Source organism: Aplidium turbinatum, chromosome 16 (assembly GCF_918807975.1).
Source record: "Aplidium turbinatum chromosome 16, kaAplTurb1.1, whole genome shotgun sequence".
NCBI lineage: Eukaryota > Metazoa > Chordata > Ascidiacea > Aplousobranchia > Polyclinidae > Aplidium > Aplidium turbinatum.
The window spans coordinates 11860691-11883470 of record NC_137487.1 but is presented as its reverse complement, the minus strand read 5'-3'; the positions used below and the strand labels follow the sequence as shown (position 1 = coordinate 11883470).

At 39.9% G+C, this 22780-nt stretch overlaps 1 protein-coding gene across 2 annotated transcripts in view; it reads left to right on the top strand.

Annotated features, from left to right (window-relative positions):
• LOC145785108 (dynein axonemal heavy chain 6-like) overlaps nucleotides 1-22780 on the top strand; it is a 45047-nt gene that overhangs the window by 2920 nt on the left and 19347 nt on the right. For both annotated transcript variants that reach the window (XM_082596809.1, XM_082596810.1), the window contains exons 6-41: nucleotides 123-267; nucleotides 2316-2512; nucleotides 2888-3008; nucleotides 3325-3425; nucleotides 3756-3885; nucleotides 4071-4134; nucleotides 4663-4789; nucleotides 5326-5500; nucleotides 6267-6394; nucleotides 6830-6974; nucleotides 7392-7646; nucleotides 7966-8115; nucleotides 8537-8665; nucleotides 8933-9088; nucleotides 9469-9570; nucleotides 9994-10084; nucleotides 11671-11816; nucleotides 12039-12131; nucleotides 12462-12581; nucleotides 12863-13026; nucleotides 13336-13510; nucleotides 13998-14175; nucleotides 14395-14531; nucleotides 15205-15435; nucleotides 15875-16078; nucleotides 16445-16590; nucleotides 16949-17180; nucleotides 17538-17675; nucleotides 18562-18717; nucleotides 19051-19194; nucleotides 19542-19699; nucleotides 19960-20074; nucleotides 20489-20650; nucleotides 21322-21503; nucleotides 21695-21812; nucleotides 22521-22664. In XM_082596809.1, coding sequence (XP_082452935.1) covers nucleotides 123-267; nucleotides 2316-2512; nucleotides 2888-3008; nucleotides 3325-3425; nucleotides 3756-3885; nucleotides 4071-4134; nucleotides 4663-4789; nucleotides 5326-5500; nucleotides 6267-6394; nucleotides 6830-6974; nucleotides 7392-7646; nucleotides 7966-8115; nucleotides 8537-8665; nucleotides 8933-9088; nucleotides 9469-9570; nucleotides 9994-10084; nucleotides 11671-11816; nucleotides 12039-12131; nucleotides 12462-12581; nucleotides 12863-13026; nucleotides 13336-13510; nucleotides 13998-14175; nucleotides 14395-14531; nucleotides 15205-15435; nucleotides 15875-16078; nucleotides 16445-16590; nucleotides 16949-17180; nucleotides 17538-17675; nucleotides 18562-18717; nucleotides 19051-19194; nucleotides 19542-19699; nucleotides 19960-20074; nucleotides 20489-20650; nucleotides 21322-21503; nucleotides 21695-21812; nucleotides 22521-22664 — 5359 coding nt within the window. The remainder of the gene's footprint in view (nucleotides 1-122; nucleotides 268-2315; nucleotides 2513-2887; nucleotides 3009-3324; nucleotides 3426-3755; nucleotides 3886-4070; nucleotides 4135-4662; nucleotides 4790-5325; nucleotides 5501-6266; nucleotides 6395-6829; nucleotides 6975-7391; nucleotides 7647-7965; nucleotides 8116-8536; nucleotides 8666-8932; nucleotides 9089-9468; nucleotides 9571-9993; nucleotides 10085-11670; nucleotides 11817-12038; nucleotides 12132-12461; nucleotides 12582-12862; nucleotides 13027-13335; nucleotides 13511-13997; nucleotides 14176-14394; nucleotides 14532-15204; nucleotides 15436-15874; nucleotides 16079-16444; nucleotides 16591-16948; nucleotides 17181-17537; nucleotides 17676-18561; nucleotides 18718-19050; nucleotides 19195-19541; nucleotides 19700-19959; nucleotides 20075-20488; nucleotides 20651-21321; nucleotides 21504-21694; nucleotides 21813-22520; nucleotides 22665-22780) is intronic.

Here is a 22780-nt window from a genome sequence, read left to right as displayed (position 1 = left end):
AATAATTTGCACCATAAATCGAAATATTTTAGTTTCACATTTAAAATAATTACATCTAACTGATGTAAACCGAACGTTGTAATGGTGGTTAGAAGAAGTCTCATTGTTGTATGATCTTTCAGCTATTATTGTCGTCTTGTGGATATTCAAACGTTCAAGCTCTTTCGAAAGTGGAAAGCATTTGCCGTGTGGCGGTGCAACGTACGTCATCACAAAACAGTAAAATGTCGTAAATCGCTGCAGGAGAACCTCTTTCTGCTCAATCCTGTAAGTAAAATAATCTAAAAAATGACAAACACCAAACGACTTTTTCACTAGAAAACTTTTGTCATCATCGACATTTCGGGAGTAATTTGCGACAGCTTAGTTAGCATATCCAATCCAGCTTTCTAGATATGGAACAGGGATCGTTTCAGAACAAGACTAGGTCAGAAAGCGAGGCAGACTCCGACTCAGCTCAGCAGCAGCCTAGAGCAGTTAGCTACATATCCAATCCATGTGTTTTTTTACGATGATTTAACGTCTACAGACGTTAATATAACAAAGACAAAGTTTGCCAGATGGCATTTTTTTGCGGAGATTTGTATTTGGGAAGACTTTGTTTTATGGACAACAGTGGATATATAAAGAATGTTGACACATGGCCACCTGGAGATGCGGCCTGATTTGTCACATTTTGCAGATTTTGATTACAGCTACTGCTAGTGCTTGACTGACATTTTTTGAGATGTTTTTACTTTTTGCGGTTTCCTAATGACATAAAACTTTTTAGTTGCCTTGGGGAAGCAGTAGCAAATGAGAAAAAGTAAGTTGAAAAACGCAAAATCAGACTGTTATTGAAAATTAACAGTCTGACTAAAATCTTCGAAATCAAATTTTCTTCCAAATCAAGTTTTTCAACATGTGAGGATGTTAAAACCTATTGTGTCATCTGGGGAAAAGAATAAAGAAAGCGTAAAAATCTAATTTTTAGAAAAATTTATTTAAACGTTCGCCCAAAGTTAGAAAAACCTGGAAATTTCTGCAAAATGTGACAAATCAGGCCGTATCTTTAGGTGGCCATGGTTGACACTATTTTGTTTTTGCAGAAAACCGTGAAGTAGTTTTTGTCTTTTGTGGCACATCATCAAGTGCTCTCCCCTACACCGCTAGTCCTCTACTACAGTTCTAGTGGCGACCGCAATAGAACGTTTATTTGCTTGGAAATGACAACATTGCACAAAGGAGTTGAATGCACGATTTTTGCTGATCCTTAGCTTTTTATTCACAAATAACAAAAACGCTGAGCTTCCAGACAACTGCTTTAAATTGCCAGGGCGTGGAAGATAGAAAAACTTGTGGTTCTTTTTTTTTCAAAGATAATATCTAACCAGGCCTCGAAATTCACGGCAGACACCGCGGACATGTCCGCCGTCACAGCATGTGATGTCCGCGGGAAGTACCCTCCAGATCGGTCATATTTGTCCGCCGAGAAATAACACAGGAACCAGCGATACAAATCGTCATTGCATAGCACGAACAATATTGTTGCGAGAATATAATTTCCCGCGCATTCTAGCGCGCATCTAAACAATGTGAATAGGCCTACTGTATTCCTTAGCTTCCACTCAAGCAGGAAAATGTTCGATTTTTATGTTGCTTCAACGATTGATGACATTGAATCAGCGTAACAAAGGTGAATTCTTCGCCAAGAATCGATGCGAGTACCGGTACTTCTACACTAATCACGCGCAACTTAGTTCAAGTCTTATTTCTCAAAGTCTGGCTTTGATCTCCGAGTAATTTTGAAAAGGCAAGGTTGGTTACAAAATTTTTGAAGTTTTGGTATTACAGTAAGAAAAGGCCTAAGGAAAATTCACTTTCGCTCACATGACACGCAAAAATAAACCTAAAGAAAAATGCCTAAGAAACTTTGCACAGCAGAAAATAGTAGCGTTAGTGTGGAAGTTTTCCTTCTCGTGCCCAGAGCATTGTGACACAAGAAGCCACATGACCTCTTTCGGTGGTTCCAAGTTAATCAGATATGCGGCGCTTTGACTCTTTAAGCGCACGTCGTTGATCTGATGAAAGCCTTTCAGAGTAACTTTGCTGAAATTTTAAAAAGCCTTCTAAACCGTAGCTAACTAGCTATAGTTCTCAAATGGTGAAGAATTATCAAGATAAAGTGATTAAACATGACGATCGACGCTAAATCTGGTGTGTCCGCCGTGAGGCTCAATTTGTCCGCCGAGATAGCTGCTCAGACCGGACACGTTTGTCCGCCGTAAACAAAAACGAATTTCGAGGCCTGTCTAACACTATTTTCTATTTTTCAGTCACTCCGACCTGCTCTGCTGAATGTTCGCGAGATGTGTTACCGCATCAGCGACATGGGCTTGTGCAGGATAGAGAAGGGGTACACCTACATGCTTGCACAGTTCAGAGACGCCCAATTTCGACAGCTTGCTGAAGTTCAAGGCCGGTTGTCCGAGTTCAGGGATCTTGTTAAAGAAGTTGTTCGCAGTTCTTGCAGGTGTGAATTCTGTCTGATTGAAAAAAGTTAAAAATTAAAAAAAATGTTTAATTCCATGATTGGAATCATGGCTCTCGAAGTAGACGATAAGAGGCGATCGAAAGGACATATTGTAAATTTTCACCAAAATCTAAAGACGTATATATGGGGTTACATTCAGACTAAGTCCGTCACTGTGCTAAATGCCATAGAATATCCCAAGCTGTGGATCCTCCCACCTAAGTGAGTCAAACGTCAAAGAAAAAAGAAATAATCATAAATAACTTATACTTTTGATTAAAACTTAGATATCAACAAGAGAAAAACCTTGTAAGTGTGACAAAGTTATGAAGTAACTTGCGTTGATGTGAAAGCTAACTAAGGTTGGTTGTTCAGAACTGCGCTGCTCGAGGCCGGCTTCACTCCGGACGATTATTTCTACGACTCCGAAAGTCCAGGATACATGGAAGATGGAAATCCTCTTCCTGGAACAGCAGGATCATCTTTCTTGGTCCAGGTGGGTAATGAACTAATGATGCAACGTCATCAAGTGCTCCGACCTTGTATTCGTTTGATTGTTGAGGATTATAAGAATTTGTATTACGACAAAAAATCATGCCCTATGTGATTGGTTTCTGTGATGATGATGGCGTATGAGCGATCTTTCCACACACACACACACACAAAATCACGAAGCCTATTTTACTATTCAATAATTTTTAATTTTCTAACTGTAGCATAATGAAAGTGTCCACGGTGCACTACTTTCTTAACTCTATAACATGTTTATTTATTGTGACGATTTAAGCTTTTTTTTTCTTTCTTTTCCACAGTCTCAAGTGGAAGAGATGTTCGGCGATGCCCCTGATAAAATGACGTACACAGAGCAAGCCAACAAGAGATCTCATTGCAGAAGGCTGACCAGCTTTATCAGGTCAATTCTCAAATAGATTTGAAGCTAAATTCATTTTTATGTATTTGCTGAAGGTCGCTATCCCCAACAACTTGACACTGAATTCACTTGAAGAACGTGTGAAATATGTCCGATTGTCCGTGTTTATTGCAGCAATTTTAATGATTATTTCGTGTCCAATGTTATATTGTGTATTTTTCTGTGGCACTATTTTCGAAAGCTCTCCAGACTAGGTCCTAGGATAATACGACTGTAAAAATGTGTCGGTAAATATATATAAAGCCGACGCAAAACAGCGTCTTAACTTAGTTGTTTCACCATGAGATTTCAATTTCCCCAAACGTTTTCCAGGCTTGCTGATTATCTCATTGTCAATACGATGCATGTGCTGGCTGTGAATTCAGTATCTACACTGTTGAACTATCTCAACGAGCAACTCCAACAAACGCCAACTGAATTAGAAATTAAGAACTGGGACAAGGTAACTGTAAACGTACGGCCACCGTTGTAATTCTTGTTTTGATTGCTTTGAGTGTCATTTGATATTTGAATTTAGAAATTTGATACAACTATTGTCTTATATTTTCATTTGAAGTGAGGTGGACGCTTACATATAAGCGTTGTGTTGGTTAATCTTATTTGTAATCTTTTAATTTTTTCCTTAAGGAAACGGACACTCCTGCCAAAAAAGAAGAGACCAAGGCTTCTACAGTTGTTGCAACAGTGGCTGGTTTGTACTGTGCTGTTTTGCACTTGTAGCAGAGCGATAAGACTGGCATTTCAGAGCTTTTATTTCTTTATTTTTTTGTCGTTGAGTTCCTCGATAAATTAAGCTTGGCATTGAATTAGGTAAATCAACTTACGAAACAGCGACCCACTGTTATTGCACAGAATATACATTATTTACAACACTAAAAAACCTATCTGATACAAACACGTGTTGTATTGAAAAGTGACCTAAAAATTATATAATATCAAGCATCACAATTAGGAGCAAACTGATTAGAACGCCTGTCAATCTATTCAAAAAATAAAGAGCCAAAATGTACTAAACACATGTTCTGCAACGATTTTCATCTTCAGTGCTATTGCATGATAACTTCAATAGCGCTGTAGATGAGCACAGTGCAATTTTCGAAATGTTTTCTGAACATGAGTTTAGTTTTACAGTTTGGGCTCCTTATATTTTTTATTAAGTATTAGATCACAGTTCATCGATTTCAACGCTTTTTACTAATGTGAACCACAACTCCTCCAGGTGATGAAGAGGAGACACATGTTCTTCCTCCTCTCTTCCTTACCGAATTTGATCTTGATGTCCACATCCTATCGTTCCTTCCTAACGTTGATGATTTCCATGAGGCTATTGGTGACGTTATTGTCAGGTATAAGAGAAATTTTTCTTTGGCGAAACATAATTATATAGAATAAACATACCATAATTTGTTTACGATTCTAACATCTAAAACATCTCACCAAATCATCTACAGTAGTGGTTATCAAAGTAACGATATTAAAACTGATGAGAGAAAAGTCGAAATGGGCGATTGGAGGGCGATAATATTAACCACCGATCAAGCATTTTCGATGGTATACTCGCTACCTAATACCCATGCACTACTTTACTAAGATTATGCCGAATCTCTCAAACCTTAGTAAAGGCCACCGAGCTCAAGGCCAATGAAGCTCGTGTATCACATTGAACCGCAAACTTTACAATCTTATATTGATTTCGTGGAATAGCCTATACAATTAAACATTAAATAATGTTTTCAAAGTGACAAGGGGATGATGGAGCAAAAACGTTTGATACCCACTAAAATCTATAGTGCTTTTAACTTTGCGTATTTTTTAAATTTTTATTGTTTTCATTGGGCTCAAGACAAACCTTGGCTAAACTTTGTCGCAAACCCATTCTCAGGTTTCAGGAGACAGTCCTGTCGGTTGCCAACCTGGTGATGGACAACTACTTCGACGCGTTCACCCGACCCATCATCAACAGCAAGTTCGAAGAGAAGACTTGCGGGGAGGGTCCATCACTCTCCTCCATGTTTGATGATGACAGACACCTGCAAGGCCTGATCACCAACATCCGGGTACATGCGCACTATGACGTGCCTGACGTCATGTGCTCGATTTGAACAAAAACCTTTTGCCAATTAGGGTAAAGCAGGCTGTAGCAGCAGCTATATTTGATATAGTTTGCCCTGTTTGGCTTTTTTACTTGCATTGAGCATTTTTGTAATGTTGATAACATTTATGTCTTTTTTTTCTTGTAACGTCAATAGATTGTTATTAGATTGTTATATGCTTGAGTTCCGTGATCTAATAGCAAGTTAGTTTTCTTCCACAGAGTAGGTTCGCTTCTCTTCTACACATCTGTCTTCTGCTTTCCGCTTCTTTTTATGGCAAATATATCTAAAAATCTAATATTTCCATCCTTTTTCTTCCTCTTCTCCACCTATTTTCTACATTACCTTCGACCAGACGACAACATATGCGTAAATAGTAAGTACATTTAAAACTGAACAGCAAACACAGGAACCGCCATATTAATTACACTTAAATATTTGCTTTCAACAATTGACTTTTCCTTCGGTATATCATCATCATAATCCATCGTCGGTTTGTTCCCCACTAGTGGGGGTGGCCGATTGTTTCCGCGCAGCAATTGTCTTAATCCCTTTTCTCCATTTCACCCTGTCCCTTGCATCTTCCTCCTTCAGTCCGACTATTTTAAACTCATCCTTCACTTGTTGTTTCCACGTTCTTCTTGGACGACCGCGACCATATATTAAATCAATCACAGTGACGTCCTGTCTGCAGTTAATGAATCATTCATATGATTGTTTTCCTTGACAGGATATCGTGAGCAACGCATTCCACGCGGCTGACGTCTACAGCGACACGTTATCTCATTTCCATGAATTTTATCGTGAAAACGAACTTCTTGACCTTGATGCGATGAAGAATGAAGAACATGATGTTATGTTAGTAGGAGATTTATTAACGTTCAATTTTTATAGATTTTTGTGGTTACTGAAGAAGTGAGTTTTTATAGAGCTGTATCACTGTAGCGTAGCGCTTTATCACTGTATCCATCGCAATATGCATTGCTCTTAGGGCTTTACAAAGCCGACAGTGTCAGTGCAGACGTATAAAGGCGCAACTGAGTCCATCGTTACACTGAACCATTCCTTTGTTGAATGCTGAACTAAAATGAGATCTAGTACCACTTTTTAAAAGTCTTTGCAGTTACCCGACAGGGTATCGAACCCATGCCTACCGCTTTAGAGGCGGACACACTAAGTCATTGAAGCAGAAGAGCTTTTAATTTTGTATTATTTGATAAGTAGATTTTACTGGATTTCAATCCAGATTTCACTGGATTCTAAAATTGAAGTGGGTGATAAACTTTTTTCCAGATTCTTTTCTGAATCTCTCGAGAAATACCACACCCAGCACAAATCAGCAGTTGCTATCAAAAGCAAGCGACCGCTGGGAATGTTGCTTGTTGACGCCAACAAACTGAAATCCCGACTCATTCCCAATCCCCTGCGATGTTTGGAAGTAAGTGCGCGACCAACATGAGGCGATTGAAAACATGAATTCTCATTTTTAGTTGCTAGTTTTGTTTTTTTTGTTGCTAGTAAACAAAACACAGTTGCTAGTACAAACAAAAAACAGTTGCTAGTAAAAAGTTATTTTGATGTTAATGTAACAAAAAGAGTTTTTTTAAGAACTATTATAATATACTGCGTCTTCTTAACACTTTGATTTTTAACATTGAGTTTACAATACGTATGATGTTTTGAGTTAAGATTAAATGTGATTTGTAGAGTATACTGTACGTTTTGCTTCAAGGATACGTTTGTGTCATATTGAGATAAAGTTGATTTTCTATTGGCAATGTAAATATGTAATATTACGTCGCTTTAACGTGCTTAAACTTTTCAAAATTTTCATTTTTTTCTCATGCTCCTCCAGGCCATCAATGATCTTCTTCCTCAATTGGCGAAACACCAAATGGATGCGATTATCAGCGAAGCTCAGGATGCTCAGTTCAAACTGGAGCTTGTTCCTGCATCCACCATCGAGTTCGTCGAATCTTTAAGCTTCCTGGATGAAATCCAGGATCGCATTGAACCGCTTGATGACATCTCGAGCATCGTTGTCTTGATGTACGACTTGATCGAGAGATACCAAGTCCCGACTCCTCCAGAGGACTTTGCTGTTTACAAGGTACGTGGTAGATCAGGAGGATTTTTGCTTCTGATGATTGGAAGTTGGTATACGTTAAGCGGACTTATATACTATCTTCTTTTGTGATCTTGATTTTAGAAAGATCTGATGCCGGCGTCATGAAATGTAACTAAACCACAGAAAAAATCTCAACCTAGTTTTACACTTTTCTAGGTGGCTGAGAGAAAAATCACTTTTTCTAGATCCAACGCATAGATGTCATATAATTCCTTTCAACTTAGGAAATGCAACGTTTAAAATTCCATTCTACTTTTAACTAAACAACCAAATCTATGACGTCATTTTTTGGACATGTTAGACTTTGCGACCTTCCATCCACAACGTTAGAAACGCCATAGACAAGGCGGTGTCAGATCGAGACGCCAACGTCGACAAGTTTTGCAACCATCTTGACAAAGACATAGCAGAACTTGGAAAGGAAGTCAAAGTCATCAAGCAAGATGGACAGGTATTGCTTGAAGTATCACTGATATTTTTAATTTCTAAGTTTCTTTGATGCACTTTTTAAATTATAAAATGAATTGTATTTTTTTTCTTTGTGCATAATTTGGTTAATAATTTTGTGTACGAATAGTTGTAAATACGTCTAAGTCTGCCAACTGCTTTCCCATGCGCGTACGTTTTACAAAACATTATACTACAAACACATATTTTATCACAAGACCAGAAATTCATATCTTATCATACTTATAGCTTCACACAGTCTTTGAAACCTGTTGGCCCTGTGTTGGGCCAATGATCTATCTTTTTACCACTCCAGTTTTTCTTTGGTGACACTTCTTGTCTGCTGAAGAGCAGCCAGTCTTCAGACAGATTCAGCTTTACCCATTAATCCACCAAATGCCTCACAATCCCATATTTTGCTTCAGGATCCGTACATTTTGGATAACAAGTCGGATAAGACTAAGGTAAAATCGATGATACAGAAGATGATGAATACAATGGATGAGCTGCAGAAGAGAGCCTTCCAATACAAGTCGTATCAGAAACAATTCAAGGTAAGACTGTTTGATAAAAAGTTTATAGTTTGATATTTTGATTAAATTTGGTTTAACGCGCTCGTTAAATTAATTAAAGCAGTTTGGAAACTTTTGTGTTTTTAAGTGGAACAAAAACAAATTCTGGGCATCACATTTATTACCCTAGGTTTTAAAGCGATTTCTACTGCATTGTTAAACAATATAAAAGGCTTTGTTTACTTTGCATTGAATTGTTTTGCGATATTTTCTGGCGGTTAAGCTTTAGTTGCTAAATGTCAATTTTAGGTCGAAATGACAAAGTTCGACGAACTGGAAGAGGTACACGCGGAATTAAAGCTCAAAGAACTTCTGTGGAACTCACTCGACGAGTGGGACGTCCTCTATGACGAGTGGCTTGGAATTCCTTTTGAAACCCTTGATCCTGAGTCAATGAATGTCCAAGTAAGTCAGCCATCTCGTGTAAAAAATATTTGAATGAACTTCATCGATGCGAAAATATTTTGGCTGTGACGACTTCACTTGTCGGTTATTGTTTATGTTTTAGCGCTTGCTCCGATATTTTTATTGCGTTTTGAGTACGAAAGTACATTCCCAGCTAACGAAATTTTTTCCTTTCTACATTGATTCCACGTCTGCAGGCGTGGAATAACTGTAGAAAAGACCAACTTTTCTCACTACCTTTAAAAAGCAACTAATTATTTTGTTTATTTAAAAAGAATTGGAAAAATCAAGTGCGCATCGTCAGCATAACCGTCACGCATGAGGCAGTGATCACAGTAAGAGTGCAGACTGCAGAGGTGTTTACCGGTTGTTTTCTCCAGGTTGCTAAATACGGAAAGTATTCTCACCAACTTGAGAAGGGACTTCCCCCAAACGATGTGGTGCCGGTGCTGAAGGGGAAAGTTACCGACATGAGAGAAAAGGTGAAAATCAATAGATTTCTGCAAAAAAAATCAACTAGACTCACGTCTGTTGCAGCCCTAACAAAGCGATTTCAGTATGTCTTATATCAGCATCTAATTTTGTTATTCGAGGTTCACTGATTTGGAGATAGATTTCATTAGACAACATCATTAAGATATGTTTAGAAGTTAAAACATAATTCGTGAGAGCTAGTTTTCTTTCCTGTCCATTGTTTCCTAAATATTTGTGGAGTTATGTTGTCCACATTTTGCCGACTAACCGCTCCCTAGACAGAAAATCAGTCGTTTTTTATGTTGATTCAACGTCTGTAGACGTTGAATCAATGTAAAAAACGTCTGATTTGCTGTCTGGGGCGTAGCTTACCAGTTCTGAACAGCCTGCTTAAGTAACGACAAATACGAATCGAACGAGCTCCATTACAGATGCCAGTCATCACCAATCTTCGGAATCCATGCTTGAAAACTAGACACTGGGAACAGATCGAACACATTATTGGTCAGAGACTGCCTTCAGGTACTGAAGAACTACTTTGTTCCATAAAGCTAGATGCAATTTAAAAATAAGCTACATAAACAAGACACGTCTGTTTTCAAGATTTTCAACTTTACACTTACGCCTAGTTAGCAAGATTGTAAAAGGTAAACCCGGGAAGGTCAGTGATGTATTTATTTCTGCAATGTATAAAAAACATCCGTGAAATTTACAACGAGCATTGATAATGATGCGCCAAAAGAGGTAGCAATCTTGAAAGTTATTGATTTCGTCAATCGATTTAGCAGCAATTTGTAAGTTCTTTTTGTCTTCTTACTCATTGCTTCATTTGTCTTCTTTTGTCTTCTTACCGGCGTCCCACAGAGATCGGTCCTGGCTCCACTTCTTTTCAACATCTACACCTACGACCTGCCAACTACGGTCTCCGCAAAATACGCTTATGCGGACGACCTGGCAATTCTCCACTCCACAAAGTCGTGGGAAAATCTAGAAGACACCTTGAGCCAGGACATGAAAACTCTCTCAGCCTATCTCCAGAACTGGCGACTGAAACTCAGCGAAACCAAAACTGTGGCGGCAGCTTTCCACCTCCACAATCGGGAAGCTGATCGTGAGCTACACGTCCAGAACAACGGAAAATCTCTGTCCTTCTGCCCCGAACCAAGATATCTTGGGGTAACACTGGACAGATCGCTCACATACCGCCACCATTTGGTGTCACTGCGCAAGAAACTCACATCCCGCGCTGCGCTGCTCAGGCGCCTGGCAGGCTCTGGCTGGGGGGCGAGGGCTGACACTTTGCGTATAGCAGCCTTAGCCCTTGTCTACTCTTCAGCAGAGTACTGTGCACCTGTCTGGTGCCGCAGTGCTCACTGCCACAACATCGACACTGCCATAAACAACGCCCTGCGCACAGTGACCGGATGCCTGCGTCCCACATCATTGGACAATCTCCCCATTCTCGCTGGCATCCAACCCGCTGTGCTTCGTCGCGAAGAAGCCACTCTGTCCCTCGGTCGACGGGCACTGGAGCCTAACCACCTTCTCCACCACAAGATCTCTGCTCTCCCAAACGAGCACCCCCGTCGACTGAGATCAAGACACCCATTCGTGCCAGCCGCTCAACTTCTTATCAACGAAGCTGATGTACAAGACATCTCTGCGGCTACTTGGGCGGACCATAAATGGAGTTCTGAATGGAAGTCAAGCGCCACCAGACTCCATTCGTTCATCTCCGACGCCGACACATGCCCCATCGGCCTGACACTACCTAGACAGGCATGGGTGCGCCTCAACTGTCTTCGTACGGGCGTCGGGCTTTTCCGCTCAACCATGCACCAATGGCGAATGGCCTCTTCCTTCTCCTGTGAATGTGGTGCCGAGGAACAGACTGCAGACCACATCATCAATGACTGTTCCATCTTCAAGTCACCTAACGGAGTGGAAGGTCTGCGTGTCATGGATGATGAAACCAAAGACTGGCTGCTCTCTAGTAGCCTTCCAGTGTAGTCCGGGAACATCGTGAATCTGGGGTGGTAAAAGGGTAGACCCTCGGCCTCAGAGGCTCACACGACGACGACGACGACTCATTGCTTTACACTTTTAAGGTGCTCCTCCACAAGAGGGTGAAGACCCTAACTTCCTCAGCTTCAATCTCTTGACCGAGTTGGGAGCGTTTGAGAACAGCGAGGCCATCGAGGATGTATCTGGGCAGGCATCAGGAGAGGCATCCCTTGAGACTATGCTGAAGAAGGTGACACATAGCGAATATTATTCCGACGTATCTTAAGCTGAATTTTGCTTCAAAGAATATGAAGTTGTTGACATAGTGAATCTGTCTTGTAATTATGCAATTCCTTGAAAATGTCGTTATTATTTGTGCATGCAATGTATTTCATGGTCCACTCTACATAGAAATTGAAATTTTCAATCTTTGTACTTCCCAACTAACTGGAATTTTTTTCGTCTTTCTCAGGTGGAGGACTCCTGGAAAGCGCTGGAGTTTGCTGTTCTTCCTCATCGCGAATCGAAGGATGTGTTTATTCTTGGTGGAACAGAAGACATTCAGGTGATTTCTAATTGAAGTCATGGTCCCCGAAATGTGCCGTACAATTTTCACTAACAATCCGATCGGAGCCCTGATGGACGACTTAGATTACGTAGACAGTACACCTAAGAAGCCAACCTTTGTTTCTGCTTTTAAGCATGTCATAATGTACCTTGCCTAGACATTGCCACCTAATCGAGATGGATATTGAACCGGTATCCTTTCCAGCGTTGCTTTTCAAGCCAGCAGGCTGTAGCTGATTTGCATAGATTTCTCTAATGCTTCATGTTGTTAGGATCTACGTACAAAAACGTATTTTATCGTTCTTTTTCGTTGTCTTCTGATCATTAGGTGCAACTTGACGACAGTCGAGTTTCCATAGCAACGATTGCGTCATCGCGTTACGTGGGGCCAATCAAAGAAAAGGTTGAAGACTGGCAGCGACAGCTCAATCTCATGAACGACACTTTGGTTAGTCAACTTTTCCTCACCAACTAAAATCTCACTTTCCGTGTTGAGACTACATATTTTCACTTCATTAGCGGCTATAGTAAAAATTTGACTGTACAGCGTGTACACTAGTGTGCACTGTACAAGTACAGCGTTTACACTGTGAAATGTTTGAATTAGAAAACGAGTAATGTGAGAGATATTGGACAAGGTTTTTATTGTGCTGTTGAAACCATTTTCAACGTTACATGTGCAATGCTCACCTTGCAAGGCAAATTGACACATGTTTCTGAACGTTGCAGGATGAATGGCTGACTTGCCAACGGAACTGGTTGTATTTAGAATCCATTTTCAGCGCTCCAGACATCCAACGCCAGCTTCCTGCCGAAGCGAAGATGTTCTTGACCGTGGACAAGTCGTGGAAAGAGATAATGCGGAAAGTGAACAGACTACCCAACGCACTGAGGTGATTGGTTAATGAAGCCGGCACGTTTCGTGATGTGGCTGATTTGAAAACTTTTGATCTGGCATACGTCATAATTGTATACTGTTTTTGAAATATCCCGTATCGCTGAGAAGAGGTTGTATATTACAAACAGTTCGTAACAGTGTGTAGTAGATAATAATGCCTAACCGGAATGTAAACGCTGTGATGTGATTTTAATTCATTCAGACAGATCATTCAACTTTAAAAATGCGAATGACTGGGCTGCCTACGACAACTAAATAATTAATCATTACTACATCTTTCAACGTTGTTGCGACGACTTTACAGAGCTGCGACACAGCCTGGTCTAGTGGAACAGTTTCAAAACAACAATGCACTGTTGGATCAGATACAGAAGTGTCTGGAAGCTTACCTCGAATCGAAGCGCGTCATCTTCCCTCGGTTTTACTTTTTGTCCAACGACGAGTTGCTTGAGATCTTGGCTCAAACCAGAAATCCACAGGTAGCCTTGAAAGAAAAAATAACTTTCTATGAGCTCAACAATTCCCCATCAACTGTACAACAATTCCCCATCAATTGTACAACAATTCCCCATCAACTATACAACACCCCATCAACTATACAACAATTCCCCATCAACTTTACAACAATTCCCCATCAACTTTACAACAATTCCCCATCAACTTTGCAACAATTCCTCATCAACTGTACAACAATTTCCAATCAACTTTACAACAATTCCCCATCAACTATACAACAATTCCCCATCAACTTTACAACAATTCCCCATCAGCTGTACAACAATTCCCCATCAACTTTACAACAATTCCCCATCAGCTGTACAACAATTCCCCATCAACTTTACAAGTTATCCTTTCTCGAACACCGCGCTTGACAAGACTTCGGTTTAATTCCCATTTTAACGGAAAACAATGCCTGACTTTAGAAGTTATTTAACAAAAAAACAAAACACAATTTTATGTTTGCAGGCGGTTCAACCACATTTGCGTAAGTGTTTCGACGCCATTGCTTTGCTGGAGTTCGGCACTGTGATGGTGCCCACTGACGGTAAGAGCACACCCAACGGGGAAGTTCAAATAACTAACGACATTCTCGCAATGATATCGCCAGAAGGGGAAAATGTTAGTCTCGGAAAAGGTCTTAAGGGTAAGTAGAATATGGAGGTGCTTTTTAATAGCTTTGGAATTAATTGGTAGCTTCACCAATGCAGTGACATGATTGCAGTTGCGTGTAGTCACACTTCATAACAAACCAAAATTAAAATGAGTGTTTTGATGTTCAAGTGCGGACGTTTGAAGACATCATCGATTTTATTCCTGTGGCAGTGTTGGGTCGAACAGTTTTAGAAATTTTATTTCGTTATAGCTCGAGGGAACGTCGAAGACTGGCTTGGAAAAGTTGAGGAAGCCATGGTGATTAATCTGCGAAAGATGTCGAAGTTTGCCATCACGGACTTCCAGCAGAAGACCAGAGAGGAGTGGTGCGTTGCTCATCCATCGCAGGTACTTTTACCACCGGAAGAATTAAAAAAAGCCTCACCTTTTTCTAAGATAGAACGTTGGTAGGCATTGATGTGGGTGGCAGCTGACTTTAGTGACCTTTTGATCTTTCGCTGCCATCCTTGTTGTGCGAACTATTCGCCGTTTGTGTTTGTTGTGCTTGCCCATTTTTTTCTTGCCATCGAAAACAAGTAAACTGAACTGAATTGGCTCCCCAACCGGCTAAGGTGCATTCGAAAAAATGGTTGTTTAAAACACTTCTTGCTTCTACTCGAGGTATATATAATCCCAGACATCAAAATCTGTCATTTTTACATTGAAAAGTAATGGATCTTGCTGTCTGGGATTGGACAGGCGTAGTTATTAAACAAAACAAACCCGAGAAAAATATAGGTACCGGCCGTCCTATTCGCACATGCGTGCGATAAGCCTTGTTTAATGGGAGCCTTAATTCTGGATACTATGAGCTTGGTAAATGTAATAACGTTTTTATATAGTGTTGTAATAAGTGCAGTTATGCGTTGCTCTCAGCGCTTTAAAAAACAGACAGTGTCATGGCAGCCATATAGAAGTACGGCCAAGTACATTATTATTCTATTATGTGACAACCTTGACCTTTTGGAAATTATCATTTAATCATCATAACTCATTTTTAAATCATCACTGACCTCTCCAGGTGGTTCTGACGATCTCTCAGACGATGTGGTGCCAGGAAGTGAGCGAAATCCTTTCCGGGAAGCTTGAAGAGAGTCCGGAAGAAGAGCTCAAGAAGTTTGAGGAGACTTCTTTTACCAGACTTAACAAAATGGCGGCGCTCGTCCGCACAAATCTTCCAAAACTCCACAGGAACAACATCACAGCTCTCATCACCGTGGATGTGCACGCCCGTGATATCATCACCGATATGGTAAAGAGCGAGACAGCACGATTCTATTTGAATAAGATATTGAAGGAGTGACTTTTACAGTGGCGAACGTTCATGAATGAATTATACAAGTGTCCGAACTTGCCTGAATTTTTTTTACTTTATGTTTATTCCTTCTGAAAAATCCTAGTTCATCTACATTTTTTTATAATTTATAAGTTTCCGGAACATCGAAAAGCTGCAACAGAGGTTGAGAGACTTCAGCGTCTACTTCATTGCTTACAATCCAAATACTGCCGATGAGTTTGAGCTTTTACCTTGATGGAGAAAAATTAACCAAAGAAAATCAACGTGTTTATTCTAATGGCGTAAAAACTTTAACGGGATGATTACACCGGAGTCGATTCTTGGGTGTGGTGAGAAGGTAAATTACGTTATTTAAACGTTAGATTGTATCCAATAAACGATTGATACGTTTTAGGTGAGACTTGGAGTAAACTCAGCGACAAACTTCGAGTGGCTTCGGCAGCTGCGATATTACTGGGAGTCGGACATCGATGATTGCGCGGTTAGATGTGCTGGATCACAATACATTTATGGCTACGAGTACCTCGGCGCTTGCCCTAGACTGGTCATTACTCCACTGACAGATAGATGCTACCTTTGCCTTATGGGCGCCTTGCAGGTAAGAAAGCTTATTTTCCCTCTATCAGATGGCTTTTTATGCTCGAAAGTCGTCATTGGCTTTCTTAAGGCAAGTTTCTCGTCGAAGTGCAGCAAATATACATTCTCGGAAACTAATTTTAACGCTCTCAAATTGATTGAACGAATATCTATCGTTTGACCAAAAAACTTACCGCGTCTGGCAGTGTAGCCTACTCACTTGAAGTTTTTTCTGCCATTAAACTTTTCCTTTCGCTGTTAGACGTAGAATTGTTATTGAAGATTTTTTGTTTAATCTTTCCTTTCCTAAACAGAACACACCAATGTAATTGCCACCCATGGCTTTGTAATTGTCCTAAATTCTTGTATTTTTTCGCTTCCTATTCAGCTTGACCTGGGCGGTGCACCGGCTGGACCTGCTGGAACAGGAAAGACAGAAACCACTAAGGATTTGGCGAAAGCTCTCGCCAAACAATGCGTCGTGTTTAACTGCTCTGAAGGTCTTGATTTCAAAATCATGGGGCGATTTTTCAGGTATACTGTAACAAACAGTCGTTTTATCGTTTTCTTTAATAATAACAATAAAAACTTTTGAAACTTCTGTGTTTTTTTTGTGCAAAAAAGAAACGTAACAAATTTTATTGTTTGAGAGAACTCAATCCCGTTTGGATTTTTTTTCGTTTACGGTGAGTGCTGAACGTTACTTCAGTTCTGAATACACAGAAAGTTATAAATGAGTTTAAGCAACAAATGCCCAGCTATGCTTCACTTTAAGAAGCGCTTGTCGTTTTTGCATGCGACGATTTACCGACGCAATACCCGCATTGCACGAAATCTGCAATTACGAAAAAAAACTCAATTTCAATCGAATAATTTTTTCGTTTTTACACAGTGGACTTGCTCAGTCTGGGGCTTGGTGCTGTTTTGATGAGTTCAACCGAATCGACATCGAGGTCTTGTCCGTCATCGCCCAGCAACTTCTCACGATCAGGAACGCCAAGTCTTCCAAGGTAACCCGCTTCATGTTTGAGGGTAGGGAGATTAAACTGGATGCAACCTGCGCTGCCTTCATCACCATGAACCCTGGCTACGCCGGCCGAACTGAACTGCCTGACAACTTAAAGGTAACGTTGATTTTTCATTGGTTTTTATTATAAAAAGGTTTTTCAATGTTGTAGTATGTGGCAAGTGCTCACCATATTAGCAAGTATCTGCCGTCGCTCAATGCACGAAGGAACGAACGCCACCCATTAAGGTGATAGCTGAAGACTGTTTCAAATACCAGTTTAAACCGGCTGCTTGTTTTTTACGACGTCAATATTCTTTGTGCAAGAACAGATATTACAAGTTAATATCTTTATTTGAATAAACACTATTATTAATAAATAAACATCAGCAGAAATAGAAAAACGTTGCTCTTATCTCCTCCAGGGAAAAACAACAGCAAACGAAACAGAAGTTGACTAATTTTGTTGTTTCAGGCCCTGTTCCGTCCCATCGCCATGATGGTGCCCGATTACAAACTCATTGCTGAAGTCATCTTGTACAGTGAAGGTTTTGAATCGTCAAAGACTTTGTCGCAAAAGATGGTGCAGATGTACAAGCTGTGCTCTGAACAGGTTTGTTTTGCAAAGAAACAACTTCAGTTTGAACTTCCCCTCATTCCTAAAGATCATGTTATTGTGGTGTTTTCTCCAACGTAAAATATATTTTCTTTATCTTGCTGCATGGCCACCTGAAGATGCGGCCTGATTTGTTACATTTTGCAGATTTTGATTCAGCTACTGCTAGTGTTTGACTGACATTTTCTGAGATTTTTTTACTTTTTGTTAGTTATGTTAGTCGTATCCAGACTTACACCCGGTGGTTGAAGATTTAGATTAAATGGACGGGAAGGCAAGGAAGCCAATCTTCGTGTCCACCTTCAGGCATGCCTTTAAGTGTCCTGCCACAGACACAGCCGCATGCTCTTGAGAGGTGTCGAACCGGCGCCCTTTCGATTGCCGTTCCAGTGTTCTCACCACTCGGCTATGCAGCCTTTTTATAAAGTTTGTTACTTTTTGTTGTCTCTTAATGATACAAAAACTTTTTGTTGCCTTGGGGAAGCAGTAGAAAATGAGAAAAAGTAAGTTGAAAAACGCTGAATCAGACTGTTATTGAAAAATTAACAGTCTGACTAAAATCTTCGAAATCAAAATTTCTTTGTTTTTCAACATCTGAGGATGTTAAAACCCATTGTGTTATCTGGGGAAAACAGTACAGAAAGCGTAAAAATATAGTTATTAGAAAAATTTATTTAAACATTCGCAAAAAGATAGAAAAACCTGAAAATTTCTGCAAAATGTGACAAATCAGGCCGTATCTTTAGATAGCCAGGCTTGCTGCAACTGCAGTGTTGCCCCACGGTCATGCTTATCAAGTTTATGCTTTAGGTCTTGAAAAGAGAATTTTGGGTTGCTTAATACGTTGGTTGACGTAATTGTGATGTTGCAAGGTATTTTTCAGCTTTCTCAACAAGACCACTACGATTTTGGAATGAGAGCGGTCAAGTCTGTGTTGGTGATGGCAGGGTCACTCAAGCGTGAAAATCCAAACATCCATGAAGACATTGTGCTTATTCGAGCGTTGCGAGATTCCAACTTACCGAAATTCTTGGTGCAAGTAAGTAACGCTATTTCCTGAGTACATAATTACCTTCTAGGTTGCAAGATTGGTTATTTAGCGTCTGCAGTTGTTGAATCAATGTAAAAAGGATTAATTTTGCTAGCTAGGCTCGTGATAGTTTAGACATTTTTATGTTTTTTTTTTGGTTTAATAACAGCTTTCAAAAGTTAAGGCCAAAATACTTTTAAAATGACTACCATAAGAAATTCGAACATACTACTTATAGTTTTATGATGATTTAATTTTCGTTAAACTGTACTTTTTTCATTATTCATTTTTTGTAATCGTACTTCAAGCTATCAACCATGATTGCTGCTTTATTACCTGCAGGACGCCCATCTCTTCCGAGCCATCTTATCAGACTTGTTTCCCGGTGTTGAGATTCCCGAGCACGACTACGGCATATTTGAATCAACCATTAAGCAATGCTTGGAAGAGGCTGATCTTCAGCCAATTGCTTCCGTTGTCAAAAAGGTTTGATTAATGAATTGATTTTTACATATCTTCACATTGAAGGTTACATGTCAACAACTCCACCGTGTTTTTAATGCAGTTTTTGGCTTCATGTTGAAGGTTGTTTTATGACTTTTATGTTTTAACCTGAGCCCAACAGCGGCTGTCGCTTTTTTGTTTTTTTTATTAGAAAAACAAAAAAAATTAAAACTTTAGTTTTGAAAATTGTTCGTCTTCACACAGTTGATGCTATGGTCGTTTTTCCGATACGGAAAGTTCCTAAATTTCAAATCATAATTAACCACTCGACTTCCCGTTGTGACGCAAACAAGGTGCAGATACACGGTACAGGAAATTTTGGTTTCCAGGTGATCCAGTTGTACGAAACCATGGTGGTGCGGCATGGTGTCATGTTGGTAGGGCCCACCGGCGGTGGCAAGACCACAGTTTATCAAATTCTCGCTGAGACACTGACCCAGCTCCATAAAAAAGGAGTGGATCACCCTGATTACAAACCGGTGAAAACGTATGTTTTTGTATGCAATTGCATAAATTTGCATCAATTTAGCGTTTATTTATTATTTTCTTGAAGCCCGGCTAACGAATATTTCCATTTTAAATCATTACAACGTCTGCTGGAGATGTAACAACTGAAATTTTGCTCACAAAGCGTTTCGAAGTTAAGAGCAGTCGCAGTTCTTCTGAGCTCTGTCTATAATATAGCGGGTTCAGCTAACGACGTTCGATCGGTCACTTACAAAGACTTTTGTGACTTTTGCTTTCTAGGACTGTGTTGAACCCTAAGAGTATCGCCATGGGTGAGCTGTACGGAGAAGAAGACAAATTGACTTTGGAATGGAAGGATGGGCTCATGGCTATCAGTGTCAGGCAGGCTGTGCAGGTAGATTGTCTTATTTGTGGTTAACACGCTGTAAATCATGTTTCTGTAAGATTAGGCCAATACCCCCATCTAGAGATTGACGAAACGTCGGAATAAAAGCAGATTGTCACTGTATAGACCTTGTGATAGTTTAGCTTAATTTGCACCAGTAGAACATCTCATATTATTTAAATACCCATTGTTACCTAATACCTATTTGGAATTAATTTTTATGCTTACAAACGTTGTAACACTTCTACAGGCTACTCGGTAATTTAGAGTATTGGTGTATTTAATGTTTTCAGCAACAAGAACTCTCAAATGAGTGCCATTAAATGTGATGCTCTATTTTTTATAAAGTTTGTTACTTAAACAATATGTAAAATTAAATTCCTGTTCTGTCAAGTAAACTTGTCAACTCTCTTCTTCATCAAGGACACATCCCCGGATCACAAATGGATCGTGTGTGATGGTCCAGTCGATGCCTTGTGGATTGAGAACATGAACACAGTGTTGGATGACAACAAGATGTTGTGTTTGGCCAACTCCGAGCGTATCAAGCTCTCCGACAGCATGCACATGCTGTTTGAAGTGCAGGTACCTCATCCCCAGACAGACGTCCCAGCCAGCAAAATTAGTCCTTTTTACATTAATTCAACGTAGACGTTGAATCAATGTAAAAAAGACCAGTTTTGCTAGCTGGGACGTCTGTCTGTAGACGTTGAATCAATGTAAAAATCGACTGATTTGTTTTCAGGGTTGTCAACTTTGGTGATTAGCTGGGTTGGTTTTAATGTATAACAGCTGGAAGTGTTGCTTTGAACTGCAAGAAAATATGTAAAGTGAAAGTCCATGAGTAGTTGTTGATAGAATCATAATGGTTGCATTCTTCATCAAGTTAGAAAGACAGTGGCGTTTCACACATACGAAGCCATTCAATGTGGCAAGTGGTATAAGAAATGTAAATCTGCAAATCCTACACACATGCAACAAACACCAAAGGAACAAATATTTATGAAGATACGCCTTTTTCCGTGGTGTGTGTCTGGGAAGTTTATGCTCATACGAAGTAGCTACAATGCAAGAACACCATAAAAGCTGTTTTTTTTACTTTTTAAAAATCTAACAGTCACGATATTGCAATATTTTTTAAAGAAAACCGAACAGTCACGGCATGTTGTCATAACTTACCTTACACTCATCAGAAGAATGTGTTACTTTCTAAAAGTGATTTGTTGCTTCTCCTGATCAGACTTTTTATGCTTCAGGATTTGGCCGTAGCCTCCCCTGCCACTGTAAGCAGATGTGGAATGGTCTACATTGATCCCAATGAGCTTGGGTGGCGTCCTTACGTCACCACTTGGCTCAAGACGAAGATGTTGAAGTTAAAAGAAGAAACCAGACATTTCATCATTGACCTGTTTGATGCCTACATCGAGGACGGCCTCAGGTGAAGATCACAACGTAATTTGTAACACAAAAAATGAAATAATCAAAAAATGACCTAAAATTACTTGAAAACATCATGAAAACACATCGCGGTTACAACATTTTCGTGACAGTGCAATGTAAGCAATGCGTGGAATGTGTTCTAGCGGTGATTCTAGTTCCGTTATCAACGCTCTTGTATCAAACTCACAGATACGTTGAGAAGAACCTCACTCAGTCCATGCCGCAAGTCAACATAAGCAAGGTTGCCACGTTGTGTGCTTTGATTGAGTCTCTCCTGTTGGGAGTAGGCGGACCAGATGTGAAACAGGTTAGTCAGATCACCTTTTGCTCTTTAGAGTGCCACGGCTGTACCAAGTCTAGGCTCCCGTGTTCATTTGTGTTGATTGGTAGCGGAATTTAATTGTTTAAAAACTTTTCTCATTTGCAAGATGAAATTAAATGTCAATGTTCTCTAATATTTTTGCTGATCGTGGTTATGACTATTTAATGCATTGGTGATACTGATGCATTTTATTGTTGATCCTACAAACTGTGTTTCTTATTTTTCCTTTTCAATTACCTGACAGCAGACTCTGCGTGCTTCGTACAGTACAACCGACTGGCTGAAGTGACGATTTCCGCGTTGTTTAATTACTAATTTATTTGCATCAGACCAATAGGTCCATATTTACTACCAAACATGCACAAAACAAACAATACAAGAAATGATCACAATAACCCAGTTAACAGATGATGCTGTTGGGGACAATTGTCAACGAGTAAAACTTTAGACGTTTCTTACGACAAAATTAGAGATTTTACCTGATTATATTTACAGATGATTGCCTGATACAAAAACTGATAATAATAATCATCATTATTTTTCACAGTGAATTTCTCTTAACGAGAACCGACCAGAAAAGCTCTGCTGGCGTTAAATTCTTTCTACCCAGGCGACAAATCAACCGTTTTTTACATTGATTTGCTGTCTGAGTACTTTATATACTTAAATAGACATTTTTCTGCATCCACTCAGGATGCCATCCGGCTTCACCCATTGGTCGCAAGCGCGTTCGTATTCGCCTATGCTTGGTCTGTGGCTGGAAACCTAACAGAGGTCTGCATGGAGACATTTGACACGTTCCTTCGTGGACAATGTGAAGACAATCCCGAAATAAAGGTACGCTGACGCATGGAGTCCTGGATATCTGCACACGGAGTCTGATTTGTCGTATATCGCCGACTGGTGCTAAAAGCCTAACAGCATTTTTTTCAAAGTCACTCTTTTTTTCTTTT